This window comes from Myiozetetes cayanensis, unplaced genomic scaffold (assembly GCF_022539395.1).
Source record: "Myiozetetes cayanensis isolate MyiCay16 unplaced genomic scaffold, myiCay2020 scf26, whole genome shotgun sequence".
NCBI classification, from domain to species: domain Eukaryota; kingdom Metazoa; phylum Chordata; class Aves; order Passeriformes; family Tyrannidae; genus Myiozetetes; species Myiozetetes cayanensis.
The window spans coordinates 6,838,739-6,865,893 of NW_026087477.1; the positions used below are offsets into that span (position 1 = coordinate 6,838,739).

Genomic DNA, 27,155 nt, shown 5'->3' on the forward strand with positions numbered 1-27,155 from the left:
CTCACACTTTTTTTTTTTTTTTTTCCTTTTTTTTTTCTTCCCCAATCATTTTGCTGAGTCTGTGTGAAAATGCCCCAGAAAGCAGTAAAACTTGTCAAGACACTCCCAGCACTGGCTCACATGGAACAGCACCTCCAAAGGCAAGGACCCCTCCTGAAACACTGGCCCCAAAGAGCCTCGGGGTCCTGCCACCTCTGCAGGTGTCCCCCCAGGCTCAGGGGATGGTTGGACTTGAAGGATCAATCTTGGAGGTCTCTTCCAACCTGGATGGTTCCATGGCATTTATGTCCCCTCTGTTCCCAGGTGTTCCCCCCCTCCATCCCAGTCCCTCAGCAAGAGGCAGAGTTTGGAGCAATGTGGGTTTTGTGGATCCTCATCCTCATTTTGGAGGGAAGGAACAATTTTACATAGGGTCAGGCTCTTGGGACAGGGTGGACAGCTGAGGGTAGAGCCCAGGGCACCTAAGGAGGGCACCAGATCCTGTCTCAGCACCCCAAATGCCACAGCCCAGAGTGCACAGAGAGCAGGGACCCCCTGCCCAACCTGGCCCCTGTCTCCTGGTGTGAGGTCCCTTTGGATTAATGCTCCTGTTGAAGCCAATCTGAATTAACTGGAGAGTGTGACCAAGGGCCACGGCCCTTTGGGCTTCTCCAGTGTGCACTGTGGGGTTGGAGCCTCAGCCCTGAGGCCTTTCCTCCCCATCTTTGTCCTGCTCTCTTGTTAAAGCCCACAGTGATGCTAAAGGGCCATCGGAGCTGATGGGAGGAGGCAGCATTGGGGCAGCACCTGGAGCAGGGCTGAGCCAAAACCCCCACCACAGGCTTTAATCACAACCTGCCTTTTCCCTTACCCTGATCAAATCACTCATCTGTGCCTTGGTTTCCCCACAAAGTAAAGTAATGCTGCAAAGGGAGGGCACAGTGAGACAGAAATAACTTGGTTTTCTGGTGAGATATTTGGGGAGGGGACGAGGACAAGGTGGCCCCGTCCAGCCTGGGCTGCCTCAGCTCCTCCTGTGCATTTTCAGTGCTCTGCTCCCCCCAAATCCACCCTAAGCCTGGCCACCAGGCAGGGAAGCATCTTCCATCAGGCCAAATCACATCAGCACTTGGCTCCCAGCGAGGGGATCCAGGCAATTCCCCCCCTCCCCTGATTAATAACAAGGCAGGCCCGTGGAGCGAGGTGGGGGGGGGACCTGCTTAATTGACTCTGTGCTTTTGATACAGCAGCTTAATGACTGTGTTCAAATTAGCCAGAATCACCTCTTTCATCCTGGGGAATTGAAATGAGAGGTGGATTTCTCCAGCACACCCTTCCCCCACCCCCAACCAGCCTCTTAAAAACCACGTCTCCAAATAAACCCACCGCATTTTTCATGCTTGGATTTTTCATTCTTTTGTTAAGCAGATAAGTTGATATTGTTTAAAACAGCGACGAGATTCCTTCACAGCCCTGTAAATCTCCTGGTTTTAACTGCAGATCCAGGGCTGAGGACGGGGATGAACCTCAAAGGGGAAAGCCCGAGGTGCTTTTGCCTGCAATGAAATTATAAATCCACATCCCGGAGCAAACGAGCAGCAGGAGGCACCAGGAACCTCCAGGAGCAGAAGAGCTGGGCTGCAGCACAGGATGGGAGTTGGGAGTGGAACCCATAAGCTGGAAGAGCTTCACATTTCTCCTGACGACACCCTGCGTGAATGGAGCTGATCCAGAGGAGAACATCTCATAGGAGAGCCCATCAGCGTGGGGTTTGGGGCTGTGCCCTGCTCCTTCCCCCTGAGCCTTCCCTCAGTTTTCCATGAACTGGAGGAGATGCTGCCAAAACCCGCTTGAAAACCGCTGTCAGATGCAGCAAATGTCACCCAATGGCTCAGGTGGTTCTGTCACACAGCACATCAAGGACACTCCACTCCAGCAGCCCAGGGACCAGCAAGACTGAGGACCAAGCAGGGACAAGTGGAGAGGAGCAACAACTCCACCCTGGAAAGAAATCAGCCCTGAGGAGGGGATTGGCTCCTCTCATCCTCAAAGCCTAAATTCACCAGATCAGGAAGAGAGCTCCAGGGAGGAATGGGCCATGGTGAGTGCTGTGGGTGCTGGTGGGGGGCTCCAGGTTTATTGTCCCCTGGGCTTGGCATCTCCCTGGCACTGGAGCCCACTGTGGGGGCACAAATGCAGGAGCCATGGCTGGGCTGGGGGCTGTGGTTGTTCCTGGGGCTGTCTGTGCCCCAGATGCCCCAGTTTCCCAGTTGGAGGGGGTGGGGGGAAATGGCTGTGTTGGTCCATAACCACCTCCACAGGGAGAGCAGCCAGGGAGCTCAGAGTGAGGTGGCACCAGGGGGGCAGAGGGCAGGGGGGATGTAAATGGGCTGCCAGGGTGGGGGCTGGGGCAGAGTGGGTGTTCGGGGGGGCTGGAATGGGGCTGGGGGAGTCCAGGCAGGGCGGTGTGGGGGCACCTGGGGATGCTGGCACGGGGTGGGGGAGCCCAGGCAGGGTGGCAGAGGGTACCTGTGGGTGCTGGTCCAGCGTGGGAGCCCCGGCAGGGCGGCGTGGGTGCTGGAGTGAGGCTGGGGGAGCCCAGAGAGAGGGGCCCGGGGGGCACCCAGGGATGCTGGCACGGTGCCGGGCGCCCCACGCAGGGTGGCAGGTGGGGTACCCGATCGCTGACACGGAGCCGGGAGGAGGAGGAGGAGGAGGGGGGGGGGACCCTTCCCCTTTGAGCGCAGCGAAGCGGAGCCCGGAGCCCTTCCCCGCGTTTCTGCGCGGGCTCCGCGCCCGTTCCCGCATCTCCCCCGGCCCCGTCCCCTCCCCGGGCGGGGGCGCGGGGGCGGCGGCTCCAGCGCACGGCCCGACGCGGTGGTTCGAGAGGCGCTGCCGCCGCCGCGCCGCCCCCGGGGACGTGCCGGGGCCGGGCCGGGGTCCGTCCGGAGCCGCCGCCGCCGCCCCCGGGGCTGCGGCTGTGCCCGGGCTCTGCGGCTCTGCCATGGGCAGCCCCGGAGCGGCACCCGAGCGGTGAGTGCGGGGGTCCCGGGGTGGGAGGGGAAGGGAGGGGGGGGTCGTGGCCGGGGCTGCACACGTGGCTAACAGGGGGTCACCCACCCAACCTTCTTCTCGCCCTCCTCCGCCTGCCCCCGGAGCGGCCCCCGCGGGGGATGCCCACCCGCCAGGCCCCTCCGCAGCCCCCGGCTGTGCCCCGGGGGGGTCGGGGGTCTCGCTGCGGAGCGGGGTGGGGGGTCCAGCCCGCACCTGCCCCGCGCTCCCGGGGGTGCGGGACCCGCAGCCGGCCCTCCCACCCCCGCCCGGCAGAGCTGGGGCCGCCGCTCGCAGCCCCTTTCCCTGCCGAAGCCGAGCGGGTCTGAGCATCGCCAGGCGTCGGGAAGGGTTTTCCCCATCTCCTCTGGCTCCTGTTTCCCCCACCCCGGGTGCTGCAGGTCCTCCTCGCCACCCCAGGGCCCTGCCTGCCCCTTCCCTCAGCATCCCGGATTTTAGGGCTAGGCGGATTCTCCTGTCAGAAATCCCAGGGCTGGTTTCACCGCGGGTGTTACCGGGCTGTGTTTCTCGGGGAAATGGAGCAGGCAGCAAGCGCAGCATCCCTGGCTCCTATTGCCGTGCTGGAATAGCAGCCTCGCCTCTTCCCACTCCACATCCAGAGTACTTTTGTGCCAGTTCCTTAATCCCCTCGCAAAGCGGCTTTGAGCGAAAACCTGACAAAAGGTGCTCTAATTCCCGTGGCGTTCACCCAGACTGCAGGGGAGCAGCTGCTCCTCAGGTTCGTGCCCAGCCTTACCCTGAGATGAAGGGTTTTGGGAAGGAGAAAAGAGAGCAACCAGGAGGGGAGAACGACGAGAGGAGCAGGCAGAGGGGATGTAAAATAGCTGGAGAGCGGATCAGTGCTGGGATCTGCAGCCTGGCAGCATCCGGAGCACAAACCCCTCAGAGAGAAGAGCATTGGAGCTGGAGCGTGTGGACCCTGGGAAGTGGCTGAGGAAGACCAGCCTGGGCCTCTCAGAGCTCCCAGTTGCTGCTTAGTTTCGTGGCTGATCTCAACTGCTGCTCTCACCCCACAGGACAGAGACCGTCCTGCCTGGAGCACAGCACCCCAAAACCCCGGTCCAGTCCCGTGGGGTGACACCATGGGAAAAGCCTCGTGCAGAGAGGGAAAGTTCCTACAAACCTCTCGATCAAAAAACACCAGGAATTCAAACCAAAAAGCCCTCCAAGAGCAGAGTTGCCCAGCGGCTCCCAGAACAGCAGCCCGATGTGACACCACCGTGCGTGTCTTTAAAGCCACTCACGGGGACAGATTCTGTTGGTGACCTTAAAAATGCAGGTGGTGATCCCTGTGACATCCCTTTGGTAAAGGTGGGGGGACCTTGGGGCTTTGCATCCCAAACCTCTGCCCTTTGCTGGTGTTTCCTCACCCCTTGTGCTGCAGGATGGAGACGACGGGAGAAGGTCCTGGCACGCCAGGGACGTGGCAGGAGATGAGGGGCACGTCCTTTAAACGGGAAAATAATTCCAGATGAGTTGGGGAGCAGCCAGTTTGGGATTGATCTGCTTTAATTTGAGCTGATGTATTTATCATTGGCAGTTCTGTGGCCGAGGGTGGAGGGGAGGGAGCGGAGCTGCTGCCTCTTGCTGCTGGAGGACTGGCAGTGCTGGGTGAGTTGTGGCCAGAGCAGCTTGAAGAGGGGATTTCTGGTTCCCCCCCAAGATTTCTCATGGATTTCAGAGGTTGCAAAAATCCCACTTGGATGTCTAGGGCCTTTCCCAAAGCCCTCGGTTTGGGAGCTGAGCTTGGGGGAAGATGCTCTCAAACATGGCAATGTCCAGCCTATAAAGCAACCAGAGAAGCATCCCAAGAGCAGGGAGCAAACCTGTTCCCTCCAGTGCAGGGAAGCAGGAGGAAAAGCAGCTCCAGGAAAGACTTGGCTTAAAAATCAGTTGATTTTGCTTTTATCCTGCCCTGTTGAGAGAAGGGAGCAGGAAGACCAGAGGAACAGGGTGGCTGTTTCATGTTTCACCCCCCTTTGGTGCTGGTGCCTAGGATGGGACGTGGCTGTGCCAGGGACTCGCTGTGGTGGCAGAGCCAGGGCAGATCCTGCCCCATCTCCCACTGCTGCCAGGCTCAGCCTTTCCCAGGGGATGATCCCTCGCTGAAGATAGCAGGGCCAGGGGCTTTTTTTCCTATTTTATAGTGTTTAGAGCTCAGGAATGTCTGCTTTTATTAGCTGTGCTAATCCTGCAGCACCAGATAACTCATCCTGCCCTCCAAGGCCCAAACCTAATCACTGCACTTCCCTCCAGCAGCAGCACAGCCCCCAATTAAACACCACACCCAAAGCCCGCTGGCACAGCCGGCCGAGGCGCTGCCTGCCAATGTGCTCGGCCTTTGGAGTCTTTAAATCCGTGTTTAAATGAATTTAAAGTCTTTAACTTCTTTTAAAAAACGTTTCAGGTCTGTAAAAAAGACTCGCTCCCGATTCCCGCCGGGAGCAGGTGGTCCCCCTTCGCTCGGCAGCTCGGGGGAAGCGGAGCTGCCATAAGGCAGGAGGAGTTGGGCTGCTCCACGAGCTCCAAGCAGCGTGGCTGCCGTGTTCCCATCCCCGGGATGGGAGCGAGCTGCTGCCGTAGCCCTGGAAATCCCGCTGGGAATGCGGAGCACGTGGCCGGGAGCGTTTCGCGTGGGCAGCGGCAATTCCCGCGCCGCCGGCTCCGCTGCGCCGTGGGCAGCCCAGGTGGGATGCCTGTCACCAGCAACATCTCCCCAAGTCCCAAATCCCACATTCTGGGAGTGAAGGGAAGCGGGAGGCAAGTGAGGCCGTGGCTGAGCTTGTCCCCAGACACACGGACTCACCGCGAGGCTGCGAAACCCCTCAACGTTCATCCCGTGCCTCAATTTCCCTGTCCCTACCTGGCTTAGTCTGGAGGCCTGGCTTTGTAGGTTGAGACACTGTCTCAGACAGCCCAGCTCCTGCTGCCTGGGAGTGTCTGTGGCTGTAAAGCCAGGCTGGAATCGTCTCAGCAGGGTGGAAGGAGCCTCACGGATCATCTCTCTGCTCTGTGGGCAGAGGCTGCAGCAGAGAGGGGCAGAAGGTTCCAAAGGGCCACTCTGGGACTCCTGGGAAAGCACCAAAATGAACAGAGGAGGGCAGGAATGTTGAGAGCAGAGATTTGAGAGGAGATGGAGGAATAAAACCCATGAGAGTGCTTGGAAATGCTGCGAGAGCTGCGCTGGCTCCGGCCGTGGGAGGGAGAGGGATGGGGCTTCAGGCATCATCCATGGACTTTTCTGGGAGGCTGTTTGGGAAGGTATTGCAGGATTTACCTTGAAGCAGATCCTTCCACGAGGTTTGTGTCAGGGGATGTGGGACCAGGGATGTGCTGGAGCACAGCCTTGCTCAGCCACTGGCAGCGGCCTGTGCTGGTTTCTCCTCTGGATCCCTTTCCTTTCGCTCCTGGTGCTTTGGGGTTGTAGCTGGAGCCCAGGGGTGCTCCACATCTGCAGGGTGAGCAGGACGTGGGACCAGGGCTGGGAAATGGCACTTGTTAGAGTGGAGAGCCCTCCCTGGCCCCAAGCAGGGGCTGCCCTTCCCTCTTCTTCATAGAAAACAGGACAGGAGCAAATTCAGCCCAGCGTGGTCGAATAGCTGCGAATTGGGTGGGTAATTCGGGCAGAGTGCGAGGAGCAGCTTCCCTGGAGATGAGTTAGAAAGCAGAGCCAGCCATGAAGGGTCTGGGCTGTGATCCCCAGGCTGTCACAGTGCCTTGGCATCCACACAGGCACCCCGGGTGCCAGGCTGGGAGCAGGGGCAGCATCCATCCACCCATCTCACCGAGCAGCAAAGCCACCCCAGCACGTGCCCCTCTCCTTCCCACACCTTCTGGCTCAGCCCAGCTCTTCCCTGGCTTCCCTGCCTTCTTCCCCCCTGCCTTTTTCATGCCACCACCACGAGCCTGGCTGCAGTTTGCAGCCCTATCCATCATGTGGGGTTGGTGTTTTAGAGCTGTCCCAGCTCTCACCGGCTCGGACCTCGTTCAGCTCCTGATGTGCCAACCAAAATAGCAGCAGCCACAGACTGGGGTGGAGAGGAACAAGTGTCACTGACAATTAAAGTGACACAGCCCAGCATCAAGGTCTCTGAGGGTTTGTGCTTTATTAGGCAACAGTGAGTTCATGGGAAAGGACTTTCACTCAGAGCACTACAAGGAAAGAGAGCCAGGGACTATATTTAGGCTCAGCCTGGGATGGGGGCACAGGGCCAGGCACTGCTGCAGGGGAGCTGGGCATCCTCAGCTCCCTGGCCCTGCACAGCCTGGGGAGGATTTGAGTGGGGTACAAGGACCAGCAGGTGAGGCCAGGTCAGCTTTGGGATCCCAGAATCCCACAATGGTTGGAAAGGACCTTAAAGCTCATCCCATCCCACCCCACCCCCTGCCACGGGCAGGGACACTTCCCACTAGTCCTGGTTGTTCCTTTGATCCAACCTGGCCTTGGACACTCCCAGGGATGGGGCAGCCACAGCTGCTCTGCCCAACCTGTGCCAGGGCCTGCCCACCCTCCCAAGGGAGGTGCTGCAGAAGGACAACCCCCAGCTGGAGAGCTGGAGGGTTCCCCTCCCTGTGCAACGGCCTCTTGCACACCCAGATCCAAGTGTGTGTGTGTGTGGAGTGGCTGGGAAAGCTCCTCTGAGCAGCATTTTGCCTGGAACTTGTGGGGCATCATCCTGAGGCCAGGTTAGGAGAGAGGGGGGTCCACGACCCTGCCCTGTGGGGCTGTGTGGTCCCTCACGTGGTTCCCTCTCCCTAAAATGTGCTTTGGTGATGATGTGGGTTATTTAACAGATCAATGCTTTCTGTCTTTGCCTCAGGGTCTGCCTCTTCCCACCGCCCCCTCCTATTAAAAATTCATTGTTTCTCCAAGATACTGTTGCTAGAGGGAGATGGGGAGAAATAAGGGAGGTTCTTGGAAAGGAGGAGAGAAAATATTTAATGGGAAGGGAATAGAGGAAAAATTGAAACCAAATATTGTCCCTCTCCCCCTTTTTGCTGCTCTGGGTGCATTTGAGCCCCTACCAGGTTGCAGGGACCTCGACGTTCCCAGAAGGCTCAGGGAGGGTCATGGGGGACCTGGGATGAGCCTGGGGGGGTGGGGATGGTCCTATTCCTGCCTGGGGCTGAGGAACCCACTGGCTTCAGAGCTGGGAGCGTGGGGACCTTGTGGCTGTTTCCCACAGCAGGCACAGGAGGAAAGAAGGGCAGGGAGTGGCATCTCCAGAAAAGCCTCCCCAAAACCTCACTCGCTTTTCCCACTCAGTTTTGGCTGCTGTTTCGGTCCAGGTGGGTGAGAGGGTTCCTTTGCAGACTGAAATAACTGAGGGGGCCTTGATGGGCTGCACGTGGTGGGACCAGCTCATCTGGCCCTGGGGCACCAGGAGCCTGGGCTGGGACACAGAGCAGCCAGGCTGTGCTGCCCCTGGGGATGGAGCTTGGATGGATGGAACAGGATTCAGGCAGGCTTGGGAAGGCCCTTCCCATCTTCAGAAGATCCTCGTGGTGAGGACAGGGGTCAGTGGCAGCAGAGCTTTGCAGAGCAAAGCAGGGGAGCTCACGTGGCTCTGGCTGAGCATCCAAACTCCATCAGCCACATCTGCCTGGTGTAACATCTCCCATCACTGAGAGGGTTTGATTTCACTCAGGGATAGTGGGAGGTGTTGAGCTCAGTGCCCAGAGCTGTGCCCTGGCTGCTCATTCCAACCCAGTGCAGCCAGAGGAGCAAACCACGAGGGTGGCTGGTGCTTCTGGCCTCTTTTTTTCCAGGGGTCACCCAGTGTGACCTTCCCAGTGCTTGGGACAGCTGGACACCAACCCTTCAATATTGACAGAATAGAGCTATTTTTGTGTTTTCCCATTTAAATTGGAAGGAAGGTCCATCTGGTTCCCTTCGTGCTGCCAGGGGAAAAAGGCTGTTCTCAGGTCAGCTTTCCATGGGGCATCTCCTCCCTGGAAAACCAAGGGAAGGCTGCGTGGCCAGGACCTCTGGCTGGTGCTGGGATGGAGCAGGATGGATCACGTAATTAAACACTAATTAGGGATGGAAAACGAGCAGGACCCTGCGACTGCAAAGGGAAGGTGGAGTGACATGAACGAGATCGAAATTGTGACCTTTTTCAATAAGCAGGAATATTAACTCAGTGTGACTAATGGAGGAGGGGGAGGGAATAATCCTCCCTTAGTCCTTATGCCCCTGCCAGCCCTGCCTGGTGTGTCAGCCCAGCAGTTACTGGGGGGTGCACCTTTTCCATCACCAGTTCAAAGAGAATTTTCCCTTCTTGCCTTCAGGGTGGGTTTTTCACATCCAGCACCGGCCTGGTGGCAAAAACAATTCCCGACAAGTCCCGCTGGGATTTGGCACCTCTGCCTCTTGCCCTGTTGTTGCCCAGCCCTGCACCAACATCTGGCAACCCCTGGAAAGCCAGGCCCGGGTTGTTTGCTGTTGCAGTGACAAATGGGGTTGTGATCTGGCGGGCCAGGCTCATCCATCAGCGCACACCTCCCACCAAGGCTGCCAGGGTTGGGTTTTTTTCATGCCCTGAGGTTCCCTCTGGGTTCCCTGAGGGTCAGGCTGTTGCTGCCCTGCGGGTTTGGGATCATCCCAGGCAGAGCCAGCCCTCTCAGGGATCGCTCCATGCTGGTCTGGGATCCTGTCCCTGCTGGCTCCATCGTGTGCCACTGGAACCTGGTGCAGCTGCCTCCATCCCAGTGACTTCCCACCTTCCCAAGGCTCTTCAGAAACGGGTCCTTTCCTCTTTGTTTCATCTTTTAACCCCTCTGCCTTATTTCTCTCTCCATTTCTCTCCCTGGGGTCCTCTCTGGCTGTGCCCCATCCTGAAGGTGGGAGATGCCCCATCCCTCCTGTGCTTCTGTGAGCAGGTGGAGCTGAATTTTTCCTCCTTCCCTGTTGGTTTTCCACGTTTTGCTCTTCTGGGGGCCTGTCACTGGGGGAGGATTTCAGATGAGCAGCCCCTGACACCTCCTCGGTGATAACGTGTCACTTTTATTGCTCATATTCCAGTAACTAAAGGTCAAATGGAAGCTTGGCTGGCTGGGAAGTCTGACATTAATTACGTTAATGAGCAAAAGTCTCTGGTTTTACTGCTCCCTGCTCCTGGATGCCAGGGCACTGCAATGCTGGCTGGATCCTGGGCACCAGCAGGGGTGTTGAGGGACTCCTGGCATGTCCTGAGTTCGGAGGGACCCACAGGGATCATCCAGTCCAACTCCTGGCCTTGCCCAGGACACCCCAACAATCCTCCCTGTCCCTCAGAGCGTTGTCCAAACGCTCCTGGAGCTCTGGCAGCCTTGGGGCTGTGCCCACCACCCTCTGGGGGAAGAACCTTTCCCTGAGATCCATCCCAACCCCCCTGGCACAGCTCCAGCTGTTCCCTGGCTCCTGTCCCTGGTCCCAGGACACGCTGGTGACTCACAGCTGGGACTGGAGGAGGTTTGAGCCACTTCACCCACGTGCTGGTGGGTCCCCTTTCACAGGGATTAAAGTGTATTTGCAGACAAAAACCCCGGAGGTAACCTGAAACAGAGGTTGCTAAGTGACACGGGAGCTGCCAAAAACAAATGCCAAGACCATCAGCTGAGCCCCTGATTGTTCCCGGGGCTGGGAATGACAGGCTCACATAGCAAGCCAAGCCCAGGTGGGCTCTGAAGCGAGCTGAAATTGCAGCATTCCCAGTGCTCAGACAGGTCTGGAAGCAAAGCCTGTCCGTGCCTGGCTGCCTGCAGGGAGAGCAGGGGAGGACGGGCAGCGCTGGGAGCTGGGCACGTTTGGCCTTTCCAGCAGTTTGCTCTCAGCAGGTTTGCAGTAAACACATGGAATTTGGTTTAAATTTTGCTTTATCCATCCCCAGAGCTGCAGCCTGGCCATCAGGAGCTGCTCTCTTGGGACTGTGTTTAACCCCTGGGTGCCTCCTCCGTCCGTCCCTCTTGGAGCAGCAGAGTGGGTGAGGTCCCACACGTGGCACTGCAGTGGGAAACAAACCCATTTCCTTCCCAGTGATCACACTGCTCAGCCACTGGAGCAGCCCCACAGCAGCTGCCAGTGCCACATATCCCCCAGCAGATCTCTGTGGAGCTGGGATCCCTCTGGATCCCCTCTAGGCAAAATCCTTGGGGAAGGCTGTCAGTACACACAGGCTGTCAGTACACACAGGATTTTAGTACACACAGGATTTTAGTACACACAGGGTGTTAGTGGTGCCACAAACCTGCCCCCACAGGTGCTGAGGGCAGGCCAGAGTGTTCCTGTGTCCTTTCCCCACAGCAGGGCTTGGTTTGGGTCGCTCTTGCTGTTTTAGGTGTTGGGTGTGAGTTACTCCTTCCTGTGTGCATCAGCCCCCTGTGCTGAGGAGAGCTGATCCTGCCTGTGATCTTGGGCTTTTCCCATCCTTCTGCCAGCCCTGGAGAACTCCCTGTCCCTGCTGTCCCAGTCCTGCCTCCTGCCGTGGCCTCCAGCCTGGAGAGGCTGGTGCATCCCGTGGTTCCAACCTCCAGGCTCCAGTCCTTGGCAGGAGATTTTGGTTGTTAATGGGAGGTGGTGTGGTTGGTGCTGCTCCTTTGGTGGGTGAATCCCTGCTGGAGTTCTGTGCTTCCCACTTGGAGCGTGTGTTTGCATCCCTGCCACTGACTGCCACACAGGGCTCTGGTGTGTCACAGTGACACTGGCACCTTCTGGGAGCTGGAAATGGGTGTTTGCCCTCCCAGGGAGGAGTCTGGATCACTCAGGCAGTGTGGACAAGGGGAAGGTTTTCTGGAGCAGGGAATGAGCTGCCAGGAAGTCCTGTGCCACAGACCCCAGGACTGTGGGGGTGGCTGGGAAAGTGGAGCCCTCCCCGTGGTGTCTGCTCAGCTGAGACTGAGCTGGTGGGTTTTGGAGGGATCCCTCTGACTTTGGCCTTGGGATTCCTCCTTTCCTGGAGGAACTGGAGCTTTTCCAGAGTGCTGTTGCACTGTCAGGTCTCTGGGAACCCCAAAGGTGAGGTTTCACCCAGCCCAAAGCAGCACATGGATGGTGCTGGAGCTCTCAGGAGCACGTGGGGATGGGGAGCACCCATCCTTCTGGGACCAGCTCTTGGCTCCAGGGATGTTCCTAAGGGAAGTGTGAGCCCTGTGCCTCCAGGTCTGGCTGCCCTGCAGAGCCAGCTCCTCATTCCTCCACCATTCCCAGCAAATCCCTGCCGTGGAAAGCTCCTTTGGCTCAGGCTCCCAAGCCTCTCTCAGCAGGAATTATCTTCCCTGGCTGCTGCTGCTGCCCCTGGGGCAGAGACAGAGCAGGGGCAAAGACCAGTGGGGACCTGGAGTGGGGTCTTGAGGGGACAGAGCAGCTGCTGAGCAGGAGCAGCAGCATCTCTGTGTGGGTGTGGCTGAGCCTGAGGTATCTGTGGGTTGTTTAACCAGGAGGAGCTGGATTTCCCTCCAGAAGCAGCTCCTTAAATTCCCTCTTTCTTTGTTACAGGCAAGTTAAGCTCAAAAATGCTTTAGTAAAAGTGCAGCAAACCACTTGCCTGTAGGTTGGGGTTCAGCATCTGCTGCAGAAGTGTTGGGAATATCTCTTCACCCCACAGCGTGCCCAGGGGGTGGACACAGGAGGCAGGGGGGGATCTGGCCAGTGGTACTTCTGCTTCCAAATTTGGGTTGAATCCCTCCCCAAAATGAGAGGGCTCCTGAGGGGCTGGTGGGTGCCATCTCCTCCTGAAATCCCCACACGTGATTCCCAAAGAGCATTTGCTGTGTCTTCCCTCGGCTCCACCCGGAGCTGTCCGTGGCAGTGCTGGGCTCGGACTCTCTCCTGCTTCCAGGAGGATCCTTCAGGGTACAAAGTGATACATAGTTTTATATTTATTTATTTTTATATGCATAAAAAGCCAGGCAAGCTGCAATGGTCAGTCACCCATCAGGCTGGAGCAGCTCTAAGGATCCTTGCCCTCTCTGGGAGGTGTCCGTGTGCCACATCCTTGGGCTTCGAGGGGATTTATTTGGGGTTTCTGTGCTGGGCGCTGTGGGAAGGTGATTCACAGTCATCTCCTTGTGCTGTTCTGTGCAGAGGAGCCAGGGCTGGCTGTGTGGGACCCTTTGCCATTTAACCCCCCCCGGTCTCCGATGTCTCAGCAGACCCCGATGTCGGCGCGGCCCCGAACCTGCAGAACGGTGAGCGCTGTCCGGGGCCTGGGGGGGGCGGTTGGGGGCATCAGCATCACCCCACGGGGCTGGGACACTTGAAATCCAGCTCATTTCTAGCTCCTGGCCAATCCCTGCCTGGTGGCATCGCTCCCTCTTCATCCCCACTGTCCTTTGCAAGGGGAGCACTCGGCACCGCCGAGCCAGAGGTTTGTCCCACACAGGAAAACTCCAGCCTGTTTCCACGACCCCAGAAGGAACAAGAAATAACTCCAGTGGGGCTGTGATGTGAAGCTCAGGGGTGTTGAGCTCTGGTACTTGCCCCGAGGTTGGTGGCAGGCAGCAGTGGGGTCCCCATCCTTGGCCACAGGGAGGAACCCCAGACCTGGATACAGACCTGGATACAGGGAGAATCCCAGCCTTGGCCACGAGCTGGGATCCCAGCCTTGGCCATGCCAGGGTGCATGTGCAGCATCAGTTTGAGGAGCAGAGGTTTGGGATTTGGGGGGTTTCATGGGATTTGGGAGTCCACCAGCTCCACCCTGGAGCTCTGGAGGCTTTGCCCTGGCCCTGCTGTTGAGGTGCTGGACAGGGAGTTCAACCATACGGCCTTGCCATGCCCCTCCCCTCCCACCACCGAGAATTCTGACTTTTTGGGAGCCTCCTGGAGCTGCACATGGGAAAGGAGCTGCTCTCCTGGGCCCGCAGCCCCAGCTGATCCCCCAGAGCTGTGGAGCTGGGGACTGACGCCAGCGTGTCTCGCTCCAAATGTCACCACTGGCTGCTGTCTGCAGCCTGGGGGAGTTGTGGGGGAGGCACAGCTGGACCCCCCCGGGGCTCCACTGGCCCCCCCAAAATCTGAGCAGTGAGGCCAGGAGGGATCTGTGCTCTGCAGGGCTCAGGGAAAGGCTGGGATGACTCCCCCATCCCCCTCCCATCTCGGGGGTTATTGCAGGGGGTTTTGCAGAGGCAGGACAGGGATGGATTGGGATGTCAGGCGTTATCTCACCCTGTAAATGGCATTTTGCTTTCGCTGCTTCCATGATCATAATTGGGATGGCAATAAAATTTCCAATGCAGCAGCTGGAGACAGGGCTTTAAAAAAGGCAGCCAGCCCAGCCCTGATGCCGAGCAGAGCTGGGAGGTGGAGGGAGGGCTGTCACTCCACGCTCCTCTTGCCTGGAATTCCCACTCCAAGGAGAGTTTGGGGCTCCTCCTCTGCTCCCCTCGCTCCCCCAGAGCTCCGAGCTGGTTTTCCCGTGGAAAGCTCAGCAGTCCTGCCAGGACTGGGTTGTTTTCCACCCACAGCTGCCTCTCCCTGCTGTCCCCGGAGCAGGCAGCTGCCTGTCAGTCTGGCCTGTCAGTCTGTCCATCTGCCCACGAGTCCAGTCGAATTAGAGCCTCTGGGATGACGGATCACCCTCTCGAGGCATGGAGGCAGCAGCCACCCGGGGACTCCAGGCTCCCTCTCCGGAGGACAGCTGGGCTCCCTGGCACACCAGGCACCCCTGCACCTCCTGCCACAGGTGGTGGCACCCCACGGGGCTGATCCCTGGGGAGCAGGGTCCTTCCTGAGGGCTCAAACCTGGACAGGGCTGTTGTTCTATCCGCGAGCCTCAGAGACTCTCGAGGCAGCACCCGGCACTCGGTGGGTGCCACTGCTCTCCAGGTAAGGGATTAGGAGCGGATTTTTGCCACCAGAGGTCCAGCCCTGGCAGCAAGTGGCAGCGATCAGGGCATGATTTACGTGCCAGCCCCGCCAGGGGCTCAGGCCGGCGCCGCCGAGCGAGGCTGAGCGGAACCAACGACCCGAGGTCGCTCGCTGGGGCAAAGCCCATGGGAGGCAGCTGGCACTCACAGTGCCCTGTAATCATCATCCAGCAGCGTGGCAGGGCTCTGCTGGGCAGGGCTGGGCCGAGGCTGGGCTGGGGGTGGCTGCACGTGTGCCATTCCGGGAGCTCCGCACGCCCCCGAGCAGCGTCATCCATCAGGCTCCTGAAAGGTGGCTAATTACAGCGTATGCTTTGCTGTGCCCGCTATTAATCATCCTGCTCCGGCACTTCATTGCTTCTGGAGCTGCCTGGCTGGGAGCAGCAAAGACACAGGGGGCCCCTCCGTGAGACGAGGTGGCACCTCCTCCCCCCTGCTCAAGAGCCCCCCTGGGGGATGTGCCACCCCCCAAGCATTTTAGGGACGCTGTGGGGTGTCCCCAGCACAACCAATGTGTCTCCAATGTGTTCCCTCCATCCCTTTCCACATCCCTCCATCCACGCTGGATTCAGTGCTCTCCTCCACCCAGGTTTTGCTCCCTGGGTGCTGCTCCCAGGCTGTGTTTTGGTGAGTGAGGAGTTGCTTAAACAGGAAGCAGGAGGGAGAGGCAGCTGCAGGGGAAGGAGCAAATTCCCCTCTCTCATTTAATGGTCTTTATTTGTGTTTCTGTGGGGGCAGGAGCCCTTGGCAGGAGCGTGGCCCTGTTTTCCAAGATGCTCTGCTTGCAGCTGGGATGTGTCTGTGCCCCACTGTCCCATCTGTGCTGCCAGGGCTGTGGTGGGCTCATGTTCTGTAAATCTCTCAACAGTGCTGTGGTGTGGGCCCTAAAACTGAGATGGCAGGAGGACAAGTTCCCAGGGGCTCAGGTTCCCCCTCCCTACTCATGGGCTGGGAAAAAACCTGGATTTGGGCAAACCTTGGGCTCCAGATGAGTTTGGAGGGGCATCTTTTGGCTTGGATGGGGACCTTTAGGCTTGAGTGGGGACCTCTAGGCTTGGGTGGGGACCCTTACAAAGCCCAGAGCCCCTTTAGTGGGAGAGGAGAAAGGTGGGTTTACAGTGGGGACCTCCTGGAGCTGGGACATCAGCTCATTGCTGGGTGGGTGCTCAGGGACAAGGACACCCTGGGGGCTGTGGCCAGGAACTGGTGCCTGGTGGTGGTCAGGGGCTGTCAGCCCATATTTGCCTTCCAGACCCTCCTCATCCTGCCCGTGATTATTAACAGGCTTCTGCCAATTAGAAGTTCTCACCGTGCAGAGGAGACTTGGCTGGGAATCCTCACAAAAATAATCCCTGGTGTCCGCCTGGGGACAAGTTCCACTGATGTGGAACAGCTCAGTGGCAGCCAAGTGTTTGGGGCTGCAGTGGAAGAGGGGGAGTTGAGCTCAGCCTTTGTGTGGTCCAGCAGGTGCTGAAGCTGTTGAGATCCAGGTCAGGTTGAGTCTCAGCCACCCTTTCCCAGGTCTGACTGGTGCTTCAGTCCAACTGCTTTGGGTGGAAATAAGTCCAGCACCCACTTGTCCCGCTCCCCCTTCCCTCCTTTCAGAGGAGTTCTTCACCTTGGTAGAGAAATAAAGATGCTCCTGGAATATTAAACAGCTCCCCAAAGCCCCTGGTGCTGATGAGTGGCTTCTGCACCTCGTGCCTGGTACATGCAGTGACCTTTCAGAAATGCTGTACGTTGTGGTCGCGTCTAAATGTCCTCTCTCCTGGGAGCTTCTTGTGGAGATGTAGATTCAGACATGATGTCTATCAAGAAGAAAAGCAGATTGTGGCCAATCTGTGCCTGCCTGCACAGTATTGCCTGGGCCACGTGCTCGGGAATCATAAGGTTGTCTCTAAAAATAAGCAGTGGCTTCTTCGGAGCCGTCTCGGTGGTGTCTCAGCTCAGCAGGGGATCCTCGTTCCCGGGTTTTTCGCGGCGCTTTGCGAGGGCTGGGAGATTCCACGTGGGAGGGAAGTGGAGAGTGGAGCGTCCTGTGGGCTCAGGGCAGGGAAGATGGCTCCGTGGAGGCACCAGCCATGGAGTTCTCAGGCTGGGAAGGTGAATCCTGCCGAGCTGGGAGCCGGCACAGCCGCCACTCCAGCCCCAAGACCTGGGAGGAGCCGCAGGAGATGCAGCAGCTGCCACTCACCAAAATAACTCCCTTCTGGAGAAGCTTTTCATGTTCTCAGGCCCTCAAGTCGTGCCTGGGGACGCTCTGCAGTGACCCAGCAGAGCCTGTCTCCTGCACACACGTGGCTCCTTTCACGCTCTCTCTCCCCGTTTTTGCGCGTTGTCAGGAAAATCCGCTGCTGTTTGAGCAGCCTCGAGAGGGCCACGGGCATGACTGTGGTCCCAGCCCCACTGCTGGGCTCTGAATGGCTGCTGGGGACTGTCACTTGGCCACCTGATGCCCTGAGGGCTCTCAGGCCACTTGCAGGTCCTGCAGGGTGGGGGGGATCCACCACAGGGACCCTGCTGGATGAGGGACCACAGGGACCCTGCTGGGTGCTCCCCCAAGCCCTGAGGTTGCCCCAGTGCCCACCCAGCCCCTCAGCCTGTCCCTCTGTTCCCTCAGCTCTGCCCTCCTGCCTGCCCAGCCCAGCTCTGCTTGGCACAGGGACTGACCCAGAAAAAAACCACGCCGAGAGCGGCAGAGCCCGGAGAATTTGTTTCCCAGCCAGCCTCTGATGGGATTTAGGAATAACTCTCCACTGGATAATTCTCCATTAGGTCTGGTGATTGATTTTCTTCCTTCTTACCCCCCAGCTCTCTCCTCCTCTCCCCGTTTCAGCTGCATTATTCTCATGCTTGGTTTGCTAATTGCCTGATCACCAGAGCCTGGCGTGGGCACATCCCTGGCCTGCTTTGACCCTCAGAGTTCCCTGCCTTTTTGTTTATGTCTTGGCTCTGATTTAATCTCCTCCACGCCCCAGAATAAGCTGGGATGTTTGTGCTGCCCGACACGGAGGGAGGAACCTGCTGCTGTCACCTCAGGAGCCAGGGGTGCACCTGCAGCTCCTCCACGTCACCTCCATCCACTCCATCCTGCCCATGTCTTTTCTGGGGTTTTTCCAAGCTCAGGGTGGCCACAAACCCACTGGTTTTGCAGACTTGGGGTAAAAAGAAATAAAATGAAATGAAATAAAGCTGCAGGAGCCACAGGTTTGGGTTTAGGGGTGGCACAGGTCACCTTTGGTCCTCATTTCAGTGTCTCTGCCATGAGCTGGAAAACCATGGTTTGCATCCCTGACTTCACATTTGGGCATAAGACTGCTCTGTCAGGTCTAAAACAGACCCAAAAGTGCCCCCAGGGATCCCCATCAGCTCGTGGTGCCACAGGTCATCATCAGTGGCATCATCACCAAGAGCTGAGCACGAAGGAGACTCCCTGAGGACTCTGTTTTTCTGCCTTTTCAGCCCCCAAACCTCGGGGGAGGGATTGTTTTTGCTGGCTGTTTCAAGGTGTAATGGAGGGCTCGAGGTTTCCTGGCAGGGAGGGAGGAGCAGATGCCTGGACAGGCTTTGGCCCAGGCCTGGGGACAGTTCCCAGGGGCTCAGCTTCCCCATCCCTGCTCATGGGCTGGGAGGAAACCTGAGTACAGGCATAGCTTGGGCTCCAGGTTGGTTTGGATGGGCACCTTTTGGCTTGGATGGGGACCCTTAGGCTTGGATGGGGACCTCTGCAAAGCCCAGAGCCAGCAGATGTCTGGACAAGGCTTTGGCACAGCCCTGGGAACTCCTCATCCAGCCTCAAGGAGCTCTGTCCTGGGCAGCTCTGGCTGCCCTGAGCCCCAGGCCAAGAGTGCAGAGCCTCTGGCACCCCCTCTGGCAGTGCTTGGCATCAGGGGGCCCATCCCTGCCCCAAGCCCCTGCCAGCAGCTCCAGGAGGTTGGAGTCCCAGACGAGCCATCGAGCCCACTCAGTGCAGCCCTATTCCTAATCCTATTCCTACTCCTATTCCTACTCCTATTCCTATTCCTATTCCTACTCCTCCTCCTATTCCTACTTCTATTCCTCCTCCTATTCCTATTTCTGCTCCTATTCCTATTCCTACTCCTATTCCTATTCCTCCTCTTATTTCTACTCCTATTCCTCCTCCTATTCCTATTTCTACTCCTATTCCTCCTCCTATTCCTATTTCTATTCCTATTCCTACTCCTATTACTATTCCTCCTCTTATTTCTACTCCTTTTCCTACTCCTATTCCTATTCCTACTTCTATTCCTATTCCTATTCCTGATAATCCAGACCTCGTCCTGGTCACACCCTGGGATTGGGAGCTCGTGCTAAGGGCGACTCCAGAGCTCCTCCCGCAGTCCCGGCACAGGGAGGGACCGTGGCTGTCGATGAGCCGTCAGCGAGCCGGGGAAGCGCCCGCGCTGCTTCCAGGGGGACTTCTGGACACTCCATCCCGCCCCCAAATCCAGCCCAAACCCCCTCCCCGGGGGTGGCAGCGTCTGGGAGGGCGCTGGCACAGCCAGGCCGGGGTTTTGGCACTGGCTGCCCTGGCTCGGGGACAGCAGCCAGGGAGCGAGGGTGGCAGCAGGGACAGGGCTGGCTGCCGGCGCTGCCCGGGGTGTTTCCAGCAGCACTTGGCTGCTGCGGGTGTTTGTAGGAGTCCTTTCCTGTCTCGTGCCAAATTTGGGACGTGCTGGCACCGGCACGAGTCGTTGGCACTGGCAGCTGTGTGTTAGGGCTGGTGTTATCCCCCCCTCCCCATCAGCCTTTTGAGTGCCATCCTGGGGAACTGCTGTCCCATTTTCTCCCTGCCTACTTGGGGATCTCCATCCTCCCCGGGGTCCCCGTGCCTGGCCTTTGTTCAGAAAAAGGGAGAAATGGCAGTGGAGGAGCAATTGCTCTTGATCAGCAATCTCAGGTGGTGGTGCTGAGCACGTGCCAGTGAAGCAGGAGCCACCTGAAGGAGGTGGGAGGGACTGTGCTGCCTCCTGTGCTCTGGGAAGAGGTGGGGAGAGGAGCAAAATCCCACCTGCAGGAGTCGTGGAATCCCAGAATAATCAGAGTGAGGTTGGAAGGGACCTTAAAGACCATCTCATTCCACCTCCTGCCACGGGCAGGGACACCTTCCACTAGCCCAGGGTGCTCCAAGCCCCGTCCAACCTGGCCTTGGACACTTCCAAGGGATGGGGTGGGAATCAGTTCCCACAGAGAGGCACTTACCAACCACAAACCATGCCATGATTCTCTGATCATCCAAGAACCAGTCCCTCCATGCTGCTGGGCTCGGTGTCCACACATGGTGGTGGGGAAGGAGGGAGAGGAAGGGGCTCTTCCAGGGGCTCCCAAGTGGCCAAAATCTCTGTGCTCTCCATCCTCCCATCGCAGGCAGCCCCTTGGCCCCGGGCTCTGCTGGCTCTGTGCCCCAGCCCTGCGTGCAGCAGGCCTGTGTTATTTTTAAAAACAAATTAAATGAGGAGAAGAGCCTCTATCTAGGCCTTGCACTGGAGGCTTAATTGGCCTGGCTCCCCCGGGACTATGGCAGGAATGAGCTATTAATAAACAACATGGCTTGGCCCAGGGGCCCATGTGCCCCTGCAGGGGACTCGGGGTCTCTGCAGCTGGGGCAGCTCCTGCAGGGTGTCCTGGGGTTGGCAGAGACCTGCAGAGACACAGCCAACCTTGATCCTTGCTCCTGAGCTCGGATTTGCCAGGAGGGGGCTCGCCCAGTACCTATCAATCCCCTCCACAGGGTTTGCTGAGGATGTTGGGGCTGTGCCCGGCTCCCCCAGAGCACCCACGGGTGCCAGGGCAGCAACAGCAACAACAAATGCAGGTGGTTCCTAATCCTAATCCTACTCCTATTCCTACTCCTGTTCCTACTCCTATTCCTGATGATCCAGACCTCATCTGGGTCACACCCTGGGACTGGGAAGCAGAGGGAGCAGAGGGAGTTTGTGCCCTCTCAGGCTGGAGTCATCCTCCTTGCCAGGTAAAACTCGGAGAGCCATCGCCCACTTCCACAGCTGCTGGCAGCATGTTAGAGCTTCCCACTGTGTTTATGGATAACCAGCCAGTGACTGTGCATCCCACCCAGCAGGAACAGGGAAAAAACCACCAAACCAGAGGGCAGATAACTCCAGCAGCCAGGATAAGATCCCTGCCTCTGCAGCGGGCACGTGGGACAGGGGTTGCCAGGGTGGCAGCAGAGCAGGAAGGTGAGCCCTGCTGCCCATCTGCCAGGGAGAACAACTGCAGCAGGTCCACACCTTTGCTTGGAGGCTCAGGTGGCTGCAGTGGTGACCAAAAGTGGAGTAGGGTTACCCAGGGCTCATTCATAATGAACACAGGGCACAGCTGGGCTGGGCTCGGCTGCCTCGGGCAGGGGGGGGCAAAGAAACCCCCAGCCCTGGCAGGGGGGTGATGGTGGGCACAGCGTGGGAGACCCTCAGCCTGGCAGAGGCAGCTGGGCCTGTTTATTTCTTTCAATAGAACAAAGAAGTGCCACGATAAATTGGGAAGGGGTTTTTTTTCCCTGGTGCTTGGTCACGTCCTTGCCATCCGTGACAGAGCAGGAGCTGAGCCTTGAGAGCCAGGAGGACCAAGAGGAGCTGCTCCCACCTCCCCCCAGAACTCCAGAGCCAGCTCAGGTTGCTGGGGCCACCAACCATCACAGAGTGGCTCCTGGCACTGGAAGGCAGAGGTTGCCAAGCAGCTCCAGCCACATCCCCTGCACATTTTGGGGTGGCATTTGGGGACCCCCAGTTGGATTTGGGGGGAGTTGGCTGCTGTAGGGAGTGAATCTGAGCAGTGCTGGGCAGGGGGCAAGGAGGGGCAGGGCCAGCAGTGGGGTCTCCAGTCCCACCCCACTGTCCCCAGCAAGGGAAGCTGGTGCTGTTAAATCCCCTCCCCGTGGTTGGGTGAAACGGTGACACTTCCCTGCTGGTTTGAGTTCGTTGGAAGAAAAAGGGAAGTTGTGGCAAAATTAAGACGTGTGTGTCCCCCCCACACAAAAAAAGAGTCATAGAATCATAGGATAGAATCGTTGATGTTGGGAGATCCCTCAGAGATCATCGAGTCCAACAGTTACCCCAGCACTGCCAGGGCCACCACTTGTCCCTCAGCACCCCTGTCCATAAAGATAATCTCCCTGGTTCCAAAATTGCACCAGGTAATGGGTTTATTGCCAGAAATTGCTCTGCTTGGGTAATGGGATCAGGGCAGGAAATTATCCTTGGAGATTGTTGCATCCTCCCTCTGCGAGCACAGAGAGGATCAACAATCCTCTTCAGCCCCCTCAAAGGCTGTTCCCAAGTGCCACCAGCCCCTTGGGGACAGGAGGGAGGGTGACACCGGCTTCTGGTGTCCTTAGTCAGCACAGTGGATGTGCAGAGCAGGAGATGCTGGGTGCTGGGATGGGCCAGGTCCTGCTACCCCTGCTCCACCAGTGTCACTCCTCAGGGGTTCCCATCACTCATCCTGGTGGTGACAGCCCTGGGGAAGAGCTTTTCTGAGCCTTTCTCCCTCTGTCACCCCGTAATCCAAGCTCCAGCCACGTTAAGATGGGCCTTTTTAGGAGTTTTTGGGCAATGAGGACGTGCAGTGGCACCGAGATGGATCTGAACATGCAGCCCCATCACGGTGGCCTTGAGCAGCCACAGATGTCCCATCCTCCCACCCCCTCTCCCCACGTCCTGCTGAGTGATGGACACATTTGGGGGCCCTGATGTGCCCAGAGGGGCAGAAGGGAGCGTGTGAGGGAGGCTTGGGCTTGGTCCAGTGCTCCCCAGAGCCACAGCTTGGGCTTCCCTGAAGGGCTGGATCCAGTCTGGCTGTCCCAGTGCTGTGGGAGTGATGGGACAATCCCCCCATGCTGGGGGTGGAATCAGTGCCCCACTCACTGCACTTCTGCAGGGGTGGCTGGAAGTACCTCAGTGTTCCCTTGCCAGACCCCAAAACCACCCCACTGCGCCCCGACCGAGCAGCTCTGCCGCTTAATTAGGTTAATGACCGTGTCTCATTAAAAAGAGGCAGCTTAGGTGTTTGCAGAGGGGCTGGGAGATGCCTTCCCAGGCAGCCCGGCAGATTTGGGGCAGGGGAGGGGAAGCAAAGAAAAGGGAAAGCGGCGGCCAAGTGCTAATCCCTGGGAAGGGGGGGCACCGCGGCGTTAATCCCCCCCGCCGGCAAAGATTGTGCCCGCGGCCGCCTTAATCCCGCTCCGAGGGGGAAAATGGGTATGGGGACAAGGCCCGAGCCCTACGTGCGACACCAGCCGTGCCCCGTCCCGCGGGACCGCGCCGAGCCCGGGGCTGGCATTTGTGGCTTCCGAAAAGTCTTAAGGTGGCCGGTGCTTGGCTTAGCGGGTGAAGGAGGGAGGGACGTGCTGGGATTTGTGCCGCTGGATGAGAGAGAGGAGGGCCCAGCGCCGCAGGGAGCCGAGGGGATGGGGCATCCCACCCGTGTCACGAGTTTGCGGGGCCTCTGCCGGCATCTCTTTGCTCCTGCCTTGCCCGGGAGGGGTCTGTGTTGTCCCGGGGTGCCCACAGTCCCCTGTGCCCGTGTGTGCCCCATCAGGGGAACGGAGCTGGGGGCGGGGGGTGGTGCAGAGGCTGAGCTGTGGGTCTGCAGCTCTCCCAAACCCCTCCCCTGCCTCAGTTTCCCTGTGCTCCTGACGGGGTGTGTGCACAGTCAGGCTCGTTTACCCTGGGTTTGCACAGGGCGTGATCAGTCAGTTGGGTGCTGAGAAAAGGATCTGGAGGGTTTCCTGGGGGAACTGGGACCGTATCAGCCCACGGGCCGTGGTTTGAGGACCACGAGGGGGATCCGGGATGGGTGGGGCTTTGTTAGTCTGCGCTGAGCCCACGTCTCTCCCCTTGCAGGCTCATGGGCGGATGGTAGTGAGCCCCTAGAGATGCTCCACACAATGACATGTTGGCTCCCGGTCCTGGCCCTGCACGTGGTCCTGCTGAGCCCCCCGTGGGTGGGAGCCTGCCCCGCCCGCTGCGAGTGCGCCCCACACCTCAGGTCCGTGGTGTGCCACCGCAAGCGCCTCACCTCCATCCCCGAGGGCATCCCCACCGAGACCAGGATCCTGGAGCTCAACAAGAACCGCATCCGCTGCCTCAACCCCGGGGACCTCTCCCCGTACCCGCTGCTGGAGGAGCTGGATTTCAGCGAGAACATCATCTCCAATGTGGAGCCCGGGGCCTTCAGCAACCTGTTCAACCTGCAGACCCTGCGGCTGCGGGGGAACCAGCTCAAGCTCATCCCCCCCGGGGTCTTCACCAAGCTGACCAACCTCACCCTCCTGGACATCAGCGAGAACAAGCTCGTCATCCTGCTGGACTACATGTTCCAGGACCTGCGGAACCTGAAGAGCCTGGAGGTGGGCGACAACGACCTGGTGTACATCTCCCAGCGCGCCTTCTCGGGGCTGCTGGGCCTGGAGCAGCTGACCATCGAGAAGTGCAACCTGACCTCCATCTCGGCCGAGTCGCTCTCCTACCTCCAGAACCTGGAGGTGCTGCGGCTCCGCCACCTCAGCATCTCCGCGCTGGAGGACCAGAACTTCAAGAAGCTCTACAACCTCCTGCAGCTGGAGATCGACAACTGGCCGCTGCTGGAAGAGGTCTCCCCCACCAGCTTCCAGGGCCTGAACCTCACCTCGCTCTCCATCACCTACACCAACATCACGGCCGTGCCCGCCGCTGCCTTGAGGAACCTGGTGTACCTGCGGTACCTCAACCTGTCCTACAACCCCATTAGCACTGTGCTGAAGGGCTCCTTTAAGGACCTCATCCGGCTCCAGGAGCTCCACATCGTGGGCGCCCTCCTGGTGTCCGTGGAGCCTCAGGCTTTCTCCGGCCTGAGACAGATCCGGCTGCTCAACCTGTCCAGCAACTTCCTGTCCACGCTGGAGGAGAGCACCTTCCACTCGGTCAACACGCTGGAGACGCTGCGGGTGGACAGGAACCCCCTGGCCTGCGACTGCCGCCTCCTCTGGATCCTGCAGCGCCGCAAGACACTCAACTTCGACGGGCAGCAGCCCATGTGCTCCTCGCCGCCCGAGATCCAGGGCAACGCCCTGCGGGACTTCCCGGACTCGGTGCTCTTCGAGTACTTCACCTGCCAGAAGCCCAAGATCCGGGATCGGAAGCTGCAGCACGTGACGGCGCGGGAGGGGCAGTCCGTGTCCTTCCTGTGCCGGGCGGACGGGGAGCCCGACCCTTCCATCGCCTGGGTGTCCCCCCAGCACCGCATGATCACCACCCGCAGCACGGGCAGGGCCACGGTGCTGCCGGGGGGCACCCTGGAGATCCGCTTCGCGCAGGTGCAGGACAGCGGCACCTACATCTGCATCGCCAGCAACGCCGGCGGCAACGACACCTACTTCGCCACGCTGACGGTGAAGGGGCGCCCGGCCGACGGCGCCCACCGCGCCAACCGCACCCTGTACCTCAGCGACTTCAACGACACCTTCCACAACGACACCCAGGTCTTCCTGAAGTTCACCTTGGACCTCAAGACCATCCTGGTCTCCACGGCCATGGGCTGCATCACCTTCCTGGGCGTGGTGCTCTTCTGCTTCCTCCTGCTCTTCGTGTGGAGCCGCGGCCGGGGGCAGCACAAGAACAACTTCTCCGTGGAGTATTCCTTCCGCAAGGTGGACGGCCCCACCACCACCACGGGCCAGGGAGGGGCCAGGAAGTTCAACATGAAGATGATCTGAGGCTCTCCCGGAGGAGAAGCGTTGCCTGCTGCCCGGCCCATGGCGCGGCCGTGGAGGGACGGGGCCGGGAGGGGTTGTGGGAGCGCCGGTGACATCGCGGGGCTGGCGGTGACAACGTGGCTGGAGACACACCAGAGGTGCCACGGGCCAGCAGGGTGGCAGCTGGGTGGACCTCGGGGTCGGGGAGGGACGAGCCCAGTGTGCCAGCCCTGCGGGGCCCTCGGTGAGCCCCCCGGCTCAGGGGCCGTCCCGGCTCCAGGGGCTCCCGATGTAGCCGGAATTTTCGCTACCAACTATGCATTTCTCGAGCCAAAAGATCAGCAGCGTTTGGGCCTGGGGAAAACAAAAAAAACAAACACTTCCTGTTTTTTTTCCCCCACACCCTCCCTCTTTTTTTTAAGAGACTCTCTTCAGAAAACTTTCCTGGTGGCTGTTTATGGTTCTTTTCTTGGTGTTGGTGGGGTTTTTTTGGTCCAATGATTTTTTTTTTTTTTTTAAATGAATTTCCAAGAGAAAAGTCTTCCGGGGTGATGTGGGTTTGGGGGCTCCAGGGGCAGGTTGTGCCAAGATGGGGGGTCTCCTCCAGCCCCTTGGCAAGGACAGACCCACCAGGGCACAGCTGTGCCTTGAGAGTTTCCCATCAGTGGGTTTAAGGTGCAGCGTCTGCCAACGCGGGAGTCTGGGGATGCTCCTGCACAAGCAATAATAATCCACCCAGGGCCGGGCTCTCAGGAGGTGTCAGCAGGAAAAAAAGGGACAAAAAAGACAAAATGAGGCCAAGATCATTAAAATCAGGAGGAGAAGCCGCAGGGTGATGGGTTTGAATCCACCCAAGCCACTGTGGGCGTGGTGGGCGTGAAAGGGTGGAAGGGTTGAGATTCCTGCAAAAGGCACTTTTGGGTCTGTTTTCTTTGGGTTGTAAAGTTGAAGTCCATGGGAGAGCAGGACCTGGCTTGTCCTGTGCAGGGAGGCCCTTCAGCCTGGGAGAGAAAGGCTGGGAACAAAGCAGTTCAGGGAGAACATCCTGGTTGGCACCTCCATCGTGTCCATCTGGATCCTGCACCCTCTGGTGCTGAAAGCAGCAGGTCCATGTCCCTGGGTCTGCCCTGGGGGGCGTTCCTGGCTTCCCATCCCACCCTACCCAGGCTTTGCCCTGGCTTTGCCTCTGGGCATGAGTTTTCAGGTGGGAGAAGGAGTGGAGCTGGCCCAGCTGGAAGGGAAGAGCCTGGATGTGACCTGGGCGATGCAGGGAGCCCATCGCTTCCTCCTCCTCCTCCTCCTCCTCCTCCCCCCATGTGCACCTCGGGGTGGGGGGTTGTTGCTGCAGGTCCCACCTCTGTCCCCATTCCTACAGGCACATCCCCCACCTGGATGTCCCTTCTCCAGCTAGGAATGGTCAGGCTGGGAGCTGGAGGAGGCACCTGCCCATCCCCTCGTGGGCATCCCCAGGGGAGGCACCAGAGACAGGAGCACCCGAGGGGCTTTGCTGGTGAGCTGCCCAGAACACCCCCAGCCCCTGGGAGGGGGG

General features: G+C 59.0%; 1 protein-coding gene across 4 annotated transcripts; it reads left to right on the plus strand.

The window, feature by feature from the left end:
- The first annotated feature begins 1,946 nt into the window (after nucleotides 1–1,946).
- LINGO3 (leucine rich repeat and Ig domain containing 3) lies at nucleotides 1,947–26,090 on the plus strand. Of its 4 annotated transcripts, none has more exons than XM_050321412.1 (3): nucleotides 1,947–2,080; nucleotides 13,115–13,218; nucleotides 23,778–26,090. In XM_050321412.1, the coding sequence occupies exon 3, from the start codon at nucleotides 23,810–23,812 to the stop codon at nucleotides 25,625–25,627; it is 1,818 nt and encodes a 605-aa protein (XP_050177369.1). In that variant the 5' UTR covers nucleotides 1,947–2,080; nucleotides 13,115–13,218; nucleotides 23,778–23,809; the 3' UTR covers nucleotides 25,628–26,090. The 4 variants fall into 4 exon arrangements, with proteins under 4 accessions (XP_050177369.1, XP_050177368.1, XP_050177370.1 ...); XM_050321413.1 differs by lacking the exon at nucleotides 1,947–2,080 and adding an exon at nucleotides 2,889–3,012; XM_050321414.1 differs by lacking the exon at nucleotides 1,947–2,080 and adding an exon at nucleotides 4,313–4,330.
- Nucleotides 26,091–27,155: the final 1,065 nt, after the last annotated feature.